The sequence below is a fragment of the Calliopsis andreniformis genome, chromosome 3, assembly GCF_051401765.1.
Source record: "Calliopsis andreniformis isolate RMS-2024a chromosome 3, iyCalAndr_principal, whole genome shotgun sequence".
Classification (NCBI taxonomy): domain Eukaryota; kingdom Metazoa; phylum Arthropoda; class Insecta; order Hymenoptera; family Andrenidae; genus Calliopsis; species Calliopsis andreniformis.
This window is the reverse complement of record NC_135064.1, coordinates 8944791-8962970: the sequence shown is the minus strand read 5'-3', so window position 1 is coordinate 8962970 and position 18180 is coordinate 8944791. Positions and strand designations below refer to the sequence as shown.

The 18180-nt window shown below is 36.2% G+C and overlaps 1 protein-coding gene across 1 annotated transcript; it reads right to left on the bottom strand.

The window, feature by feature from the left end:
* Window positions 1–2191: 2191 nt before the first annotated feature.
* Window positions 2192–17507, bottom strand: Awh (LIM/homeobox protein arrowhead). Its single transcript, XM_076374688.1, has 5 exons — window positions 17335–17507; window positions 5572–5789; window positions 4434–4682; window positions 2940–3113; window positions 2192–2268 (listed from the first exon to the last, which is right to left on the bottom strand). The coding sequence occupies exons 1-5, from the start codon at window positions 17505–17507 to the stop codon at window positions 2192–2194; spliced, it is 891 nt and encodes a 296-aa protein (XP_076230803.1).
* Window positions 17508–18180: the final 673 nt, after the last annotated feature.

Below are 18180 nucleotides of genomic sequence, written 5' to 3'. Positions count from 1 at the left end.
CGACTCTGTACTCCTCGTTCACGCTAATCTTATTCAACCCTACACGTTTCGTAACCTGATTACATCAGGGACCATCGCGGATCAACGAAACTGACAACAATTACATCGTAATGTTCTTCGAGAAAGAAGAAAAGTTGCACGCATCGCTTTTCGCGACAACGGGGGATATTTGGCGCGTTTGGATCTTTCCAAAATTTATAATCAACCCTTTCCCTTGACGAAGAGGCCACGTAATAACATATAATAAAATGGAAAATTCAAATTATTTAGATTGAGCTGTTCACAAATAACCACAATAGAGTCAAAGAATTGTCTAGTGAACTGTCAGCACTGTTCAACGTGGCTAATGTAACACTTATTAAAAATAAATCTATATAAAAATGGAAGGGGTTAATTTTCTAATCACGCTGATAAGCCAAATCGAGGGGATTCGCGATAAGAGGGAATGGACCAGAGGTGGGCAAAGTAGTATTTGAAAATAATATTTCCTGGAAGCTCTATTTCCTCTACTATGTAAGTTTCAACTTTGCTTCGTTCTAGAAGTCCTAGAAAATAACATAAATTCATATTTACACGAAATAATATCCAATATAATTTCTTTTCTTTTGCAAAAATATTTGCGTTAAATTCATGACTGCCACTGGTAAGTGAAATAAATTTTCAAATACTATCTAATTTGAGCATGATTATCTTTTTAATAGTACCCGTCTAACGCATGCCCACCGCTGGAGTCAACGACGCATGATAAGATAAAACTTCGCGACTCGTTTCCATGTCATAGATGAAAATGGAACGTTAAATGTATTCACTTATTTATAATAAGCTTGACACCGAGTGCGAGAGAGCTGTGCTGCCATCCAGTCTTAAATTGTTGGCGTCACCTACGTTTTGCTGATATCTTAATAGGTTAACAACGTTTGGGCGGATTTCGTTCTAAATTATACAAAACGTTTGGCATATTTTCAGCAACGTCGTCTTCTTAAGTACTATCGGAAAGTATGAAGTAGCTGTTACGAGTTAATGTACCTGAATCAACCCTTTGAAGTTCCGTAGTTTTTACTTTTGAACTGAATTTTCTACGTGTACTAATCGCTATGATTGGCACTGGAATTTATAGCTATGCATGATATCCCTACTATTTTGTTTTTGTTTATGCAGCATAAGAAGTTTTAGATGATCAAATTATGTAATTTTTGATTTTTTATCTAATATTCATGTAGTCAAGCAGACAAGTAGTCCAATAGTCAAACAGTCAAACAGTCAAACAGTCAAACAGTCAAATAGTCAAATGATCAGGTGACTTAACTAGGTCAAGTTTTCAAATAGTCAAGTTGGCAAGTGATTCAGTGGTCAAGTGGTCAAACATTCAAATACTCAAATATTCAAATACTCAAATATTCAAATACTCAAATACTCAAATATTCAAATATTCAAATATTCAAATATTCAAATATTCAAATATTCAAATATTCAAATATTCAATTATTCAAATATTCAAATATTCAAATGTTCAAATATTCAAGTATTCAAGTATTCAAATATTCAAGCATTCAAGTATTCAAGTATTCAAATATTCAAATATTCAGATATTCAAATATTCAAATATTCCAAAATTAAAGTATTTGAATACTTGTATAATATATCCCGGAGCTACTAAACCTCAATTTATTACCTCTTCTATATTAGATATCAATACACTTAGCTTTGTTGTATAAAATAAACATTCATTATTAAATTCCTGGCTTTGGACATTGGATAGTGGTAATTATTTTCTTTAAAAACTCGTGCTTCAAAGGGCCAATCGACTGAATAAATACTACAAAGTACGTACTAAAACAATTCGCAGAGAGTGGCACATTTTACAAATGCACCACAAAATAAAACAATTTCTGTAGCTTGAATCGCAGAGTTCCGTCGCAAATTTTTCATCCAATAATGTTCGTCAGCGAATAAAAAGCATCTTACAAAGAAAATCGATTTCTTTTCCTTTTCGTTGACGAACACTTTGGGATGGCTCGTACGGTTCAAGCTCAACGACATCGACGCGGACGATTCGATCGATTTATCTTTTCATAAATAAAATCGACAAAAATAGATCAAACGTTCACCGAGATAGATTCATGACGTGGAAAAATGGAATCTTAACGCGATAAAGAGTATTTACAATACAAGCTAACTCCAACTGCGACGATTAAACCTCGTTTGGCATCGACAACATCATCGAGTCTTGCGAGAGCTCGTCCATCGATTGTTCCGAGCCTGAAGACAGAGTTGACGGGGTTGCGATTGAGAGTAGACCTTTTCAAGGCAAAATTTTCTTTTTGTCTTTAGAAAATAATTCACTGCCATTGATACTAGACTACAGCTTCTATTGTACGATTTTTAACACTTTCTAATTAATCAGCGCTCTTTTTTATGTAAATTCATTTTTGGTAATGAATATTTCAATTCTTGCATGCACGACGATTTTGTGTTTGCTATAAACAATTTTATTAATTAATTTCATTATATTGAAACAAGCAACACTGAAATTATCGTTCTTTGTCGTCGACGTAGGTAATATAAATCTAAGTAATGAGAATTGAGTCGGTCTCAGACTAAAGTAACTAACTCCACTTTTTTAATTTCATTAAATTGTAGTGCCAAAGCACATAATTAACGCTTAACTTTTTATGTTTAAAAAATATATATGTATAAATATTTTTGTTTTACGGTGTTAATCGATTTCGCAAATTAGCAATTGGTTTCAATCTTATGGTCGACACTGTACTCCATCCCTAATAATGTCTGTAGATATCAATTTAGCGAAGTTAGTTTTGTCTGTTTAATAAAGTTAATTTAGTGAAGTTGTTACGTTGTTTTTGAAGAATTCATCGACAAGAGAACAATTCTATCCGATAAATTGCCGTAGGGTATTAAACAGTCTGTAGGTCCCTTACCGTGATTATGATAAATCGAAGGTGTAGGACTCTTGCACGTAGCAGGGCTGAGTTGCGGCTGTTGCTGGCCGTGATGATGTTGCTGTTGATGTTGAAAGGAGTAGGTCAGGTGTAAATTGATGTGTCGGCCGAAATCGCCCGAAGACGCGGTAGAATTCGGAGGTGATTGATGAACTGTAATAGTAAATAACATTCCTCGATTCTAAATTATGATAATCCTTAAGATTCTTACGTGTCGAAGAATAGATTTCACCGAATTTAGAAAGCATCCTCCTCACTCACGTTTCTTTTCATGAACGCAATCTTGAATTTGCTTCTTATTTAATTCAAGAATGAGGATATATCTAATTCAATTAATTCGTAATATTTAATTCATGAATGAGAATAACTATATGCTTCGAGGACTTCAATCTTACTTTTCAGATTGGCTAGACAAAATTAATAGATATATGCTGCGATTGCGAAAGGTGATCAACAGAAGTAGCAAATTTCACTATTACGTTCTCAATACTTATGCTTCTACTGAGAAATTGAAAATTATGTAGATTATATAGAAATGATAAAATTCGAATAGGGTGTTAAAAAAATGAGTCTGAAACTTTAGGGGTGAATACTCATCGAGAGAAGTAAAAAGTGTCTGAAGTACTTAGATCCTCAAGTCAATCTTTTTGATAATAAATATGAGCTTTTTTCACTTGTGTTAGAGATGTTCTAGGATGCCTTCCATCAATTTCAATAGAAAATTCACATCTGCAGGTTATAGATCTGCGTTACACTTATCGATGATGAGTAAACTAAAGTCTTGAAGTGTTCTACGAGAGATACCCCAAAGATTCAAGATGGGTAATCAAATTTCTAATTAGTCAAGTGAGTACTGTTAATATTAGGAATAACCTTGTGCTGACATAAAACCTTTAACTAATGTACTTCTAAACCAATTCAGCTGACGTCATAAAGAGATTCGCTCACGATGTCAAACGCACATAAACAATCAATAGTTGATTTTATTCTGATAGATTTGGTTTCAGAACCTACGTACGAGCCCGTCATTTGCCAAATTGATTAACTCCACAAAACAAAAATATATATATCTATTTTAGATGTACAAAGTGAAATATCAATCAAATACTATAATACTAAAATTGGACAAAATTTTGAAAATAGAATTAATCACATTGGCCTGTGAACGGCTCACATCTTAACGAGACATTATTTATTCCTCTCTATGAGTATGAGAAGCGTCTAAAATTCCAGACCTTGTTTTTATCACCTTTTATAACATATCACCCTTTCACCCTCATTTCATAACTGTTGCCAATTTAACTCATTCTACCTAAATGAAAAAAGTAGGATTACTCTTTAACTAAAAATCAATCTACAAATTTAGCTTCAAATCTCTTTGTCCCAGATTGCCCTACACACTCAGCCTATCCCTTTCGTCTCGCAAGGTAGCTCAGTCGGATAGGTGCTAAAAGAAACAAACGCAAGAAGTACCGTGTTGCCCTTTCATTTTGCCCGTGTGCAGATGCTTCTTCTGCCTCGCCCTAGAATTCTGGAACCAAACCTGCGTAACTCTTTTGCTGAGTCCCGTCACATGCGCTATCCTCTCGAGGTCCTGGCCGTCGGGATTGCTGTCCAGTTGGAAATTCGCTTGGAGAACGGAAAGCTGCTCCTCCGTGAACGTGGTTCTCACTCTCTTCGCCTTGTTACCGCTCTTGTGGCCGCTCTCCGAGTCACCGCCTTCTGCGAAAGTACCAATTAGGGGTGCCCCTCCTTCCATTTATCTCTAAATTCGTGCGTCCTCTATCTTTTAGCACACTTTGAGTTTAAGTGGGAACGATTACGGACCTTAGAGAAATTTTCATGCAAATCAGAGCTCGATATCAGGCTATCGTTTGATAATTGAACATTAAAATAGTTGAGTGCTATGAATAATACTTTTTGTGGTTTGTGAAGTACATGGGTGCTTGATTAATATTGGAATTTTTAATTTTCGAGTTTTTAAATTTTCGGCTACTGCATTCTTAAATTCTCTGTATTTCAAACTTTTATGTATTTATATTCTTCAATTCTCTAGTTTCCAAATTGCCGAATTCTTTAAGCTCTCAAAACCTCAAACTTTTTTACTTCTAGATTCTCAAGTTCTCAAATTCTGGAACTCTTAAGTTTTCAAACTTCTAACTTGTAAAGTTTCAAATTTCCAAACTTGTATATTCATCATATTTATAAATTTAAATTCTCGAAGTCTGTAATTCCAAAAATTTTTAAGCCTTATACCCTTAAACTATCGAATTACCAAATTCACAGTTTTTTTAATTTTTACATCATCAAATCTCAGAGCTTCTAAATTCCCATATTTTTATACTATTCCAAATATATTTTTAAACTAACTCAAACTGTCGAACTTAGAAACTATCAACTTCTTGTACTTTTAAGTTACCAAATTCGCAAGTTTGTAAATTTCTAAATTCTCAAACTTCCAGTTACTTCAATTTTTAAATTTTTTCTAAATTTTAAATTTTTCAATTTTCAAATCCTCAGTTTCTCCTTTGTCCAATTTTCGATAGGTATAGAAAATTTTCGCATTGCTCGTGCTAAAAGTATCAAGCTCTACATATCTGCATAGTCTCACCATCAGAGGAAGTGTTGTTGCCTTCGACGACGTCGAGATAGTGAGCTTTGCAGAGCAACCTGGCGTCCAACAGGGCGAATTGTTCCCCCGTGGAGAGTTGACGCGAGCAGGCGTCACAGGCGAAGCAAGCCAAATGATAAACTCTTTCTCTGGCCCTCCTCACCCAGTCCCCAGCACCCACGCTGCGCCCGCACTTTGCACACTTTGCACCGAAGGTTCTGCGAAAATAACAACACTGAATTTCTTACTAATCCTGGAAACTTTTATGTAAGACAAAATTTACTATAAAAAATCCTTAGAGTGACTTTAAAACCTTAATCCTTAGTTTTCAGTCTGTGTCATATTATGCAATTGTTTATCAAATTAAGTGGTCAAAATTTTATTCGATAAAAATGCAGATTTGTAGAAAAGTCTGGAAAATTTGTAGGGGAAGGTTGGACAAAATGGAGTACTTATTTAAATCAATATAAATTAATATAAAAATGCTTAATTCTTATTTGTAAATGATTTATAGAGAAATTGTAGACCAAACGGTGTAATTTATACTATTTATTATAAAATGTAATAACAAACGTTTTAGCAGCTTAAATGAGGACAGCAAAAATTAAACATTTTTATTTTATCTTATTATTTATTTTTTGTGATTCTGTGTGAATGTTAAAGGTTTAAGGTCATTTGTATGAACAATAGAAGTATTCAAAATGACTGTATAAAATAGATCCTATTTAATAGACTACAGAGTATCTCGTTTTGTCTAAACTTTCCCTACTTAATTTTGTTTATGCTGTTAACGACCAAAACAGCCTACAGAAACTCAATAACACTATTAACTTTGTGATTAAATATATAACTTTAAGCACAATGTATACTACATTGCATATTTTCGTTGAAACCTAACGAAAACTGGCCAAAGACCGACAATTTTGTAGATCTACCTAAAGCCTGATACAGACTGAACAGAATTTTATGTATCGACTGTATTCTTACCCATTAGATAGAAAAAAGAAGAGTCAATCTGTAATTGGCCTGTAGTTACATCGACAAAATCGTCATGCACGCCTAAGCTTAAGAAGTCGAATTTAATTGCTTATGGGAACGTCACTATCTTCATAAACGAACAAAACACAAGTGGGTATACTACTGTATTCCACAAATATCATTTCCAACAGGTCACAAAGAATTTCCTTGGTTTTCCTCTAGCAGGGCTCAGTGAGTAACGACGCGGCGCGTTCTCCACGCAGGGAAATCAGAAGCGGTCGTAAAGAATTTGCACGCACGCAGCGCGCGCGGCCACCTGCGGCAATGGCGCCAATAAATTCAACGATGGAACCTTGCCGAAGGATTTAGCTTCCAAGCCGTCTTTAACGAATGTATCCGCGGTATCCAACGCGAGGCACTCGAGCGACGATTCCCTTGGGTCTGCGTGTTCGCGTATTGAGGTGTCGATAAGCTGGCTATCGACGGGCACGAGGAGCCTCTTCGCGGCGAAAAACGCGAGTCCTCGTAGGTTTCCTGGTGAATCTACTCCCTACCGCCATTAGTAATCGCTTCTACCAGCGGAATGGCGAACCCTTGCGTGCGAAGCCGAGATATTAATTATTATTATTCACGATTTTCTTATCACGCGCGGGTGCATCGACTCGAAACCTGGTCGAGTGAGATGCTGCTTGGACCCGGGGAAGGATTCGGATATTCGAATGTGTAAAAGGTATAAGTTTGATTAAAGGTCTTGGTCATTGAAAATGGTCCTTCAATTCATATAGAGTACTTAACACTCCGTTTACAGATATTTCTTATGTACCTATCTCTAGGGATACGCGTCAATTTGACGCACGAACAAAACAGTATATTTTCTTTCAAAAACAACATAATTATACACTGTTAATTTAAATATGAAACTGATAAATAAAAAACGAAGTGAAATATTAAATTATTTATTTTAAATTTATTATATTTGTAGAAACAGTGCTGCCGAGTCTCTTCTATCAGATGTGAGCTATAGGGTTCTCAAAGTATCGCCGCTCGCCATATTGTTACTCTTTTGGAGAATTAACTCTTTTATTACATTTAGATTTATTACTGCAGTAATGGTTTAGTTAGTGAAGTCAATCTACTAGCATTAGTACTTATTTTACTATTGCGTCAAATTGGCGCTTTTATGATTCAGTGCATTTTTGTTTTTGAGATACTGACATTGGAAGTTTTCAACTTCAGCACTGATTTATGGACTTGTGATTTCTTGAACCTTTATTTTTAAGTGAAAACACTCCGTCTTCTAATAGACTCTGATATGTACTATCGTACATAAGTATCTGCACAATTTCTCTACAAAACTCTCTAATATAGATTTACCTACAAACCGTATCTCAGACGACTATGTATTGCATAAAATTTGCAAATATCGACAAAAACAACATTTATAATATGAGTTATTACAAATAAAAAAGTCTATTTCATGCACTTCCACAAATGGGAAAGTATCCAAATACTTATACACGGTAGTGTATTTATTACCATTGCTCTCACTTAAATATCAAAGACTTTAATAACAAAAGTTAGGAATATATATCATACCTCCTTCCCAAATTGCAATTAATATCGTCTTAATTTTAAAAACATTTAATAACACTAGATTCTAATCAAAATTGTTGTATCTCATAACTGGATGCTCATAGTTAAGGGCTAATGTCCTTTCTCCTCTCTGAAAATGTAAATTCTATAATTTAGATCTCAGCTAAGGTCTTAACTCGAATTTTTGAAAAATATGACATAGGTCAGTTTGCCTCAAGGTACATCCCTAAAGCTTCTATCGAGACAACACTGTATATGTACGCGATCCGCGAGCATGCTCGCGTGAACAGTCTCAGGGTATAATTCGTAGCTCGGACGAGAGCGATTGGTCGCGGGTTAGATAAGGCGTCGCGCACGAACGCGCGTTTACCTGGAAGAAGCCGAGGGTATACCGGTCGTCCTGTGACAAATAAATGACTCCTGGACCCCGAAGCGCGAGCTGCGACTCCGAAGAGCGTGCTTGCGTGTATACGCGGGGAGTCGCGTTGCCGCGGAGGTCTGCAGGGGGAAAAAAGGAAGGTGTAGCGTGTACGAGGCAGGGGCAAAATCGGCCGGAGATAAGGGGGAAGTGGAAGGAAAAATAGAGAAGAGGGGAACGAAGAAGGAAGAGCCTGAGGGCGGAAGGGACTGCAGGGGACGGATGGAGGCGAAGAAACCGAGAAAAAGGAAAAATCTCTAGTCAGCGGCGGGTATTGATACCCTAGGGACAAGTTGTGACGCGTGAAGTCGTGGAACGTGTACCTATGTCCTGTAATTGCTCGGTGAGAAATGTTTTCCAGGGAACTGTGGAAACGAGCAAAAATACGACACTGACGCGGAGCGACCTGCAAAAATGCAAATGCTGAATCGTGCGTTCGAGATTGCTTCTTTACTATGTTGTGATAGTGAAAACTATCAGTTTTTGTTGTCTGATGGACGTGGTATCTAATGAGTCTTTTTCCTCGGCTGATGGATGGGAACGAGAAGAGTAAGGAGAGAGCTGATCCAAATATAGTGTGAGCCAAATGTTTGGAATCATTTATCCATTCGTAATAGATTTAAAGAAAACAAGAGAACTTGATAAATCACGTTTTTTGAATTTACAGCAGAGTAATTTTCAAATTGGAAACGCTGTAGACTCTAGACTCGTCTAGACCAGTTCTAGATAACTTGAATTGTGTTTTTACTTGGTTTCAAATGAAATATGTGTTTTTCTCGCTCTGCTAAAAGTATAAAAAACTTAATTGTCACTATAGTCATTATTCTCTTAGATTTTTATAAACCTACTAATACTTTTTTTCCTATGTTACTTGTTAATTTATCCTGACAATATTGCGTAATTTGTGTGTATGTGTGTGCAATCATGTTATTCAATAAAATTATTAGATACAACTTAAAAGCCTTGAGTTTCTTGTGAACTTATCAAATTTCTTCTTTCAATTCAAATTAAAAATTGTCTATTATTTAGAATTATAAAGTTACTTCCTTGTACACCTATTATGAAAATAGGTAAGTGTACCTTGGACTCTCTTAAATTTTTCACCTTTTTAACTCTAACATGATAAAGGACTTCCCATTAGCTACCAGATGACTTTGAAAATGAACATGAAGATGACTTTGAGAATCAACATAGTAGATTCATCAAGTTCTTCCTCTGTGGTCATTATTTATACTGTACACTAAAGCATGGTGTATCTTCAATTAAAAGATGATATTAACAGTAATATAATACAATGTACTTTACTTCAACATCATAAAATAAATACATACAACTGTTCGTTATTTTCTCTAATTATAAATTTAATAGCATAATCTATGTTTTCTTCAAATTAGGCAATGGTTTAAAACTTTTGGTTGGTAGTGTCAATAGTAATCTTAGAACACGTCCTGAGCTATTCGACGTGTCCCGAGGTTAATTGGAAGGGTATGGCTAAAAGATAAATTAAAAAATTGATAAGTGGGTGAACGAACAGAAACGGAGAAGAGGAACGAAGGAAACGAGAGGTGAAAGATCGTATTAGAAAGCGCCTTCAGAGAGAAGAAGAGAAGCTCGGAGGACGAGAAGAAAGTTGAGGGAAGAGAAACTTGGCTCTCTCATCTTGGAAAGTGATCTCCAGTGGCGCATGTTCCACAGACACTCGGTTCCTCCTACACTCCCATCAGTTCTTCCTGCAGCAGCCTGGGCAGAAGGACACGCCAACAGGAAACGTGTCCTGTGACTCCTAATTTTTCTATTCGTGATCCAAGACCTTCTTTCGAAAGCGTCCTAAATCTAGGACAGGTTTAATTAATGCCCATGATTACATTTCGCACGTGTTCCTCGCAAAACGTTCGTGTTAGAAAGATTTTAATTGTAGGCGTGTGCCCTTAATTCTATGGCTGTAAGACAAAACAGCATTAGTCACATTTTTATTTTCAAGGTATTGACCTTAATAGATGGACCTATCTATATCTAGGCTCCTATTCTGTATGTCCTTAACATCCTTTATAATACAATTCTGCGTTAGAAATTTGTGATTTATTATATCCTAGTTTTCTACAAAGTTCCTTTAATTTATACTCCTGTTAATAAAACTATAACGGATCTATAATAAGTGCATATGAAATTTTACAAAGTAGTATAGTAAAATAAGTAATGTTGACACATAATTATTAAAATGAAATACTATAATACTATTATTAAAATATTATTTTAATGAAGCTAGACAAATGACACCAAATTTATAATTGATACTATACACAGCACCTAGGACATTTTCTCACTATACTATTTTATCACAAAACCCTTTCACCATCTGTCCTCGCCCTACAAGACTCCATAAACCTCAGAATATGCCAAATTTTCATCACCAAAAAAAGCAAATCATCCTCCAAGAAAAACTACCTCTCGCGAAAAACTCATCATCAATGCCCCCCATATCGCTCCCAAAGCAGTACACCTCATTATCTAAGCGTCATCCTAGGCGAGAGCAGCAAACCAACAAAAACGCCCCAGCATCTCCTCACGAAACCCTACAACCGGTCTTCACTTTGCATCTCCTCACGATCGTGGACTCGCCAGAGGCCAGCCACCAGCGAGGGTAGTCCCCGAGCTTCTCCGTTCCCTCGAAAAAGCGCTGGGAGCTACGCCGTTGTAAACGGTAGCCGTGTAGCGGCAAGACACGAGCATGGTACACGACACACGCACGCACAACCAGATGAATGGCCCGAAAGGTGGGTGTTATGGGTGCACCGAGAGAGAGGAGTCAGCAGAGGGATCGTCCGCCGCTAACGACAAGCCTTCGGCAGCGCACGGTCGCCGTTCACAGCCCCGAGGAGTCCGGTGTGGTCGGTTGTGCGCGCTTCGACCGGTAATTAAACAACGACTAGCGGCCATTAGCCCATTATCATATTCATGAACACGGAAAGTGCATCCCGATTCCTCGTCCGGTTCCTCCGTCGACTATCCTGCCAGTTGTTTATACGGCCCCTGGACCGCGACCCCTTCCCACCCCGCCGCGGGCCCAGCCACGCTGGGCATCTTATGGGGCCACGCGACTACCCCGGTGGCCCCACCACCCCATTCGACCGCGGAGAGAAAGTACACCGCAGCCTCCTAGATACTCGACGACTATTTACCATGCTGTTTCGTCGCGCTCCGCGACAATCGGGCGCTGGATTAAGAGGACGTACGCGCGGCGAAGAGCGAGAAGATATTTGCACGGTCTCTGCGCCGAGTATCGGGGTTGCTAATGGAGTTGATTGTTTTGTACGAGTTTACGGTGGGATCGCTGCGGAGGCTGTGTGCTACGACGACGCCGAGGAAGGAATGCAATCCTGTGCAAAGCACGGGGTGATTTCTTAGGAATGGGTGTTAGGGGGTGGGTTAAGTACGATGTTTTGTGGAGGATGAATAGGGTAAACTGGGGACGGTTGCTGTGGCTTAAGGAGGATTGGTGTTAAAAGTGGTACTGGTAGTAGTTGTTGCTTTGAGATCGAATTGGAATGTTTAGAATTTTAGGTTGATTTGAGAGTCAGGTTTTTAGGTAGAGGTTTTCAAGGGAGACATATTGATAATAGAAAATGATACAGAATAGTAAGTGTACCTAATACTAGACAGCACTTAATATTAAATACTAATTATAGTTTTAAAGAATGGAATACAATAAAGCAGTCAAACTGCAAAAGTGATAGGAGGGAATCCATTCTTTACTTTTACAATATACCTGCTTTGTCACGCTTCATTTTTGAAAGATATAGCTAATGTCTACTATTAGGTGCCATTCGGTATTAGGTGTACTTACCCTATACAAAAATTATGTATGTGTCTATTTTATGTCGAAACACACCAAAAAATCGATGACTGAATTCTGTATCTATGAATGTTTGTGTGTATGTTAGTATGTTGATGTCTATTTTGCTTTATATCTCTGGACTGGGTATCGACATTTCATGAAATTTGGTAGTTTCTATACATAGGACTTTGGCGCCATTAAAGTTCCAAAGGTCGTTCAAAAGAAAAAAGAGATGTTGGCATATGGGATACCATATCTCAAAACTAATTAAAGTCATAAACAATTTTATTTACTAAGTTTCTGTTATATTATGAAAAAATACTATTAATCGAAAACATTTTACTCAAGTCCTCATAACCCACCATAAAAAATACAAAATGCTGGGTTCTGATATTGAACTACTTTTCCAATTGCCACAACACCGCTATCAATTTTCTTACATTAACCAATTCTTCGAAACTCTACGTAAAAATTAAATATTCTAATATACAGTTTAGAAAAAGAATACCTACCTAATTCGTGAATTTTTCAAATTTTTCATTAAATGATTGCATGCCTAAGTAAGCATTTTATAAATTATTTCTTTATTTCTTTCATCTCTGTGACCAACAAAATACGAATAGGGAACACGAATTGTTGAGGACGCACCTTTGACGAAGATCTTTCTGACTGACAACGAATGCACAGTTTAATCCTATTATTTCTTGCAAAGAAGTTTTCGTGTCAGAACACCCACGCCAATGTCTAGGAAGGGATTTGAATTCTGAGCGAGTTGATTCCGATCGTAGGACTGTTTCATCCTAACCGATGCAGATCTCATCCCGAGAAAGCTTGCATGTTGCATCCAAGCCGAAAACAACGGAAATTAATCCCCGCGTGAAGCTTCTTACGAGTTTCATTGTTTTCGTGTCGGAGATGAATAAACCTGTTACCTCATTAGGAGATAATTTTCATAATGAATAAACAAAATTATTTTCTCAGCTTTATTCCACTGATCTATAACGACTGAATTTGTAGGTAAGAATAGTGTGAGTGTGTAATTCGATTATGCAATGAGATGATTACTAAATTTCTTAAATTTCAAAAAATTTAGTTTGGGAAAAAACCTACCAATAACGATATTTGTCTTTTCGTATCCAAGCTTCTCTACAACAATTTCATATCAAAATTTTTACTTATATCATAAAATTTTCAAATATTCAAATTTTCACTTCAATATTGAAATTTGTGAATTTCAATTACTAAAACAGAATCATCGTCCAGTTCAATTGTAGTTTCATGTACTGACCCCAAAAATGTAACTAAAATCAGTTACCTCTCCAGTATGCAAAAATACACAATGTATATTCAGAATGTGCAGCAAATAAATTATATTCCAATTCTGTAGCTACTAACTTATAAAAATATGAATTTGCATAAACATTCTCAATTAGATATAATTCTTAAAATTCTCATTTCTTCTAATAGAACATATCGCACATGTATTCTAAAAGTGACACAGCTCAAAGAAGTGTGTTTTTGAGAAGAAACAAAAAACTATTTCTGGGTTTAAGAGAAAATTATTTATTAAATATATAATATTAACACAAAAAGTACATGGTTTTACTTAATAAAAGTTATCTCATTTGAATAATTAGTATAAAAGACAGTTGTGTGTTACTTGTATTAATTCTAATAGTAACCTAATAATCCTAAATCTAATAATTCTATAATTTTGATCTTTAACTAGGAAAGTTTTTATAATGAATAGAAATGCATTTACCAAACTGATTTACAGCTCTATATTTGAGTTGTGTCACCTTTGAAATATATATGTGATATCAAGGTATTTAGGTATCTATTGCTGCAATTTGCCTAAGGAATTCTAAAATACTCCACATTTTTACACACCCCACAAAAGTGATCACATAGTTTGCACCAAAAATTCGTATCAACTGTTGCATAAATGTCATTAATTAACTCTCTTTGTATCGACATGTCAATTCTGCCTAGGAATGGGCATTTCGGAGGTGTTGTCCCTGCTCATAGCCGCATCTCGCATCTCGCGGTATAGTTTTCGATCATTTATCACGGGAGGTCGAGAGCGTAGATCGAGAAGGTGGCTTCGCTTCTTTCGAAGTCGCTTGTCGACGAGTCTACGGGGTCGTGGATCCTGTCGACCGGGTCATCGTAAGCCAGCATTACGAGGCGAAAAGCATGAGTCAAAAAAATTACGCGGCGGATTCCTCTGGACCTCCCGCATACACGACTTTGACTGCTCCAAAGACAGACGGCTCGAAAAATCCTGCGACTCTCTTCACGGGGAACGACGACACCGTTGCGAAATTTCTGACTGTGATTCCACAGGGTTTGAACGATCTTGCGAAACACCTACGTGTCAAAGCCTTCGTACGTCTGACTGGAATTTCTTTAGAGCTGGCTGATTTTCACTTGGAAATAGATAAATGAGCAGATCTTTGATTTTTCTTAGTGGTGTTATATCGAAAAGTATGTATGTAAGTAGGTATGCATCTACTTCTAAATAGGTAAGTTGACTCGGCTAATTACGAAGTTCCTATATTTTATTCTGGACAGTGGTATGAGAAGATGTAAGTTGTCTGCAATTTATAATAGATGTATTTTCTGTCAGATATGTAGTCGTTCAGTAAAGCAATAATTTATACTAAATACCTAATTATTGTACTTATAATATCTATAAGAATTGTACTGTAGAGTAATTAGTCAATTGGAACTCAAAGCTTTGTATCTCGGATCGAGAAGTAAGAATAAAGGAATTACTACCTAAATTGCAATTATAATCATTATTCTAATTATTATATAGTGTAACATATTAACATAGTTATTAACATAATTGTACTAACTATATTATAATTTATAATGCATAAAAGAAATTAAATAGCAGACGTGGAAAAAGTTTGTTTGAAATAAATATAATAAACTTTTTGAAATAGTATTTAGTTTGGTAAGTTTTATTTATTGATACTTAGAAATATAACAAATAGCTATTTATTGAAAATAATAAATAACTATTTTTTGAAAATAAAAATTTCAAAAAATCAACTACATATCATTATTTTCTTATTCCAAGACCAGAAAAAGAAATAGTTATAAAGATACTTTCAATTCATTTGGCAAGTATACGTAGGTACAGTGTAGAAGACTTGATTATTAGGTTACGACTATTTTCAAAATCATTCCTTAAAGCAGAATAAAATAATCGTATTTTAAACGCGAAATGCTTACAAAATAGAATAATGTGCGATTTATAATAATAGATATGTGTATTTTTAATGTCCTTAGGTCTTCTAAATAGAATAGTACATATTACTAACAAAAAGATGGAAAAGTAAAAACATACAGAAAACATCTAAATCCAAATGATTGTAACTTGTTCTAATTTTGATATCATTTTCCTTTCATCTCCATACAATACCAGTAAGCAGTTTCATACCAGATATTTTGATAAAAATCGAATACGTACAACGCCTATTTTCCTAGAGGTCCTAGATTTATTTCAAAACCAAATGGTCAGTCTTGGAAGCACAATAATTTAGCAAGCCAGCAATACGATAAAACCCTCGTTTCATTCGTTTTCTTTCTTCGCGGAGCTACATTGATTTCCGCATTCGATAATATGGACAGCGATACTGGTTGTACATCACGATCGGACATCGCGATACGTGATTTAGACGGGCCGGTGCAACAGCCAGGTGACCGGATCGTTTGATTGACAGTTGGATAAACACGTTGGAAAGTCTTCGGTTTGGACTCCCTGCGCGCAATCGTCGAGTCACTTCGGACTTCTCTCGTTCACGATTGCTTCTCTATGCTTTTTCGACGTTCCTCCCTACGAAAATATTCGAAAGCGCTCGGGTCGATCGAACCATTATCAAATAGCGCAACAACGGTTCGTGTGTCGAACAATGTGTCTTTATGTCTATATAAATCATTTATAATAACACACCTCTGAGGGGAACGTATCACGACTTTCGAACATGAGAGATGAAATAGAAGGTAAAAAGTTGGAGATAGGTACCGTATTTCATTTTGAAAGTTTAGATTTTCGATAATGATTCATTGTTGTTGGTAACCTTCTGGCTCTTTAATATTTTTAGTTTGGAATAATGTTAATACTCATTATTGTTTGGTAATTTAAAAACTGTATGCGTCAAAATGCATTATACGTGAATGATACAAACTAACTGGCTAATAAATGCAGAATTATTGTATTATTGTATTTAGATTTCTAACTAATTACACTAATGATCCCTAAAAGTTTTGTTGAGAATTATAATACCCAGTGGTGGGCAAACCCTGCCATGACAGGAGCTGTATTTCACCTATTAGATACTTGAAAGCCATATGCTCTATTGGAACAGTATTTTATAGATATACATAAATATTAGTAATTATAAACGCAGTTAAAATATTGTACTAGGTAACACTATTATGCTATTTTAAAAATGCTTACGTTTGTATCCGTACGAGTACATTTCCAATAGAAGCACACATGTTCAAAAGAAGCCTATCTATAAAACTATCTTCTTGAGAGAATAGCTTTACTACAATGCATACCTTTAGCTATCGTTGAATTATAAAATTGAAAAATCAAAACATATATATAATGTATTATAGATACATACACAATACATTATTCACATAGTCATAGTCAGTAAACCATATAATCTCTACTCCCTATAATTTCATGATTCGTTTCCACTAATGAGCTCTACAGATTATAGAGCACAACACATACATTTGAGAGATTAATTACAATGTCGATGACTTTCACTGATCTTGTCGCTTAAAAGCAGCAATGGTAGCCATGGTAACGAGCTGATAACGAGTACTTACTGTATTATTCTTCTTTTTTTTCAACTTACGCTACGCACAGCAGACTTACGAGCTAATGATAACGATAATGGTGTCTATGACTTACAGAGCGTAGTCGTGCCTGCAGTAGAGTCGCATGCCCTTCAGAAAGCAAGAGTGTTGATCGTGCAGTGGCCTGGCGCAAGCGCAACATCTCAGACACCTCGAGTGCCAAGTTCGACCGCCGACGCACAAAACGGTACGCTCGCGGACACGTTCGCCGCAGCCACCACACTCCATCACGCTCGGGGACATTTCCGGTCCTATCAGACTGCCAGTGGTTTCAGGAGCAGTGAGATTCGGCCCGGTACCCTCGCAGACACTGTCGGCCGTCATGTCTTCCACTTCCGTCTGTAATATCGGATAAAAACGTGTTATAGCAGCGGAACAAGTTTCACTTTCAAACACGATTTTTTATTTACCGAAAGGAGATAACAAAACTTGTTCGATTCTTTATGGAACTGCACAGAAAGAAATGGTCATACAGATCTTGCAAAAGTCTCTTAAGTAGATTTAAACAGAGTAGATTTTTGTAGGATCTGTTAGAGACCATTGTATATTAATAAAGGCAATTTCACTACAGTAAAAGTAACATTGTTAAATTTACAAAGTCGACTCTTACTGATTCTGTTACACTCAGACCTGTTAGAGTACTTTTGTAAAATTTTGCAACAGAGTTTAATAAAATTTAACATATTTTTCTGTGCAGAGTTTTTGTTGACTGCAGAGATGCTCTTAATGTTAACCTTCTGACCGTAGATCGTGTGGAAATCACTGTTTCTTTTTTTCTTAAATTCGTTTTTTTCTACGCCTTATTAGTGTAGAGCTTATGGCAAACCTAAATTACAAGTAAAAATAGTCTGTGATTTTATGTACCTACAAATTAGGAAAAATTACTCGTGGTAGAGGATTA

What these genes read in the sequence shown, in the direction of transcription:
- Awh (XM_076374688.1), bottom strand. Translation starts at nt 17,507, where the DNA reads ATGGAGTGTGGTGGCTGCGGCGAACGTGTCCGCGAGCGTACCGTTTTG. An exon ending in TGCAGGCACGACTACGCTCT is followed by an intron (nt 5,790 to 17,334) that starts GTAAGTCATAGA and finishes TTATTTTCGCAG; the next exon opens with AACCTTCGGTGCAAAGTGTG. An exon ending in CAAAATGAAAGGGCAACACG is followed by an intron (nt 3,114 to 4,433) that starts GTACTTCTTGCG and finishes TTACTATTACAG; the next exon opens with TTCATCAATCACCTCCGAAT.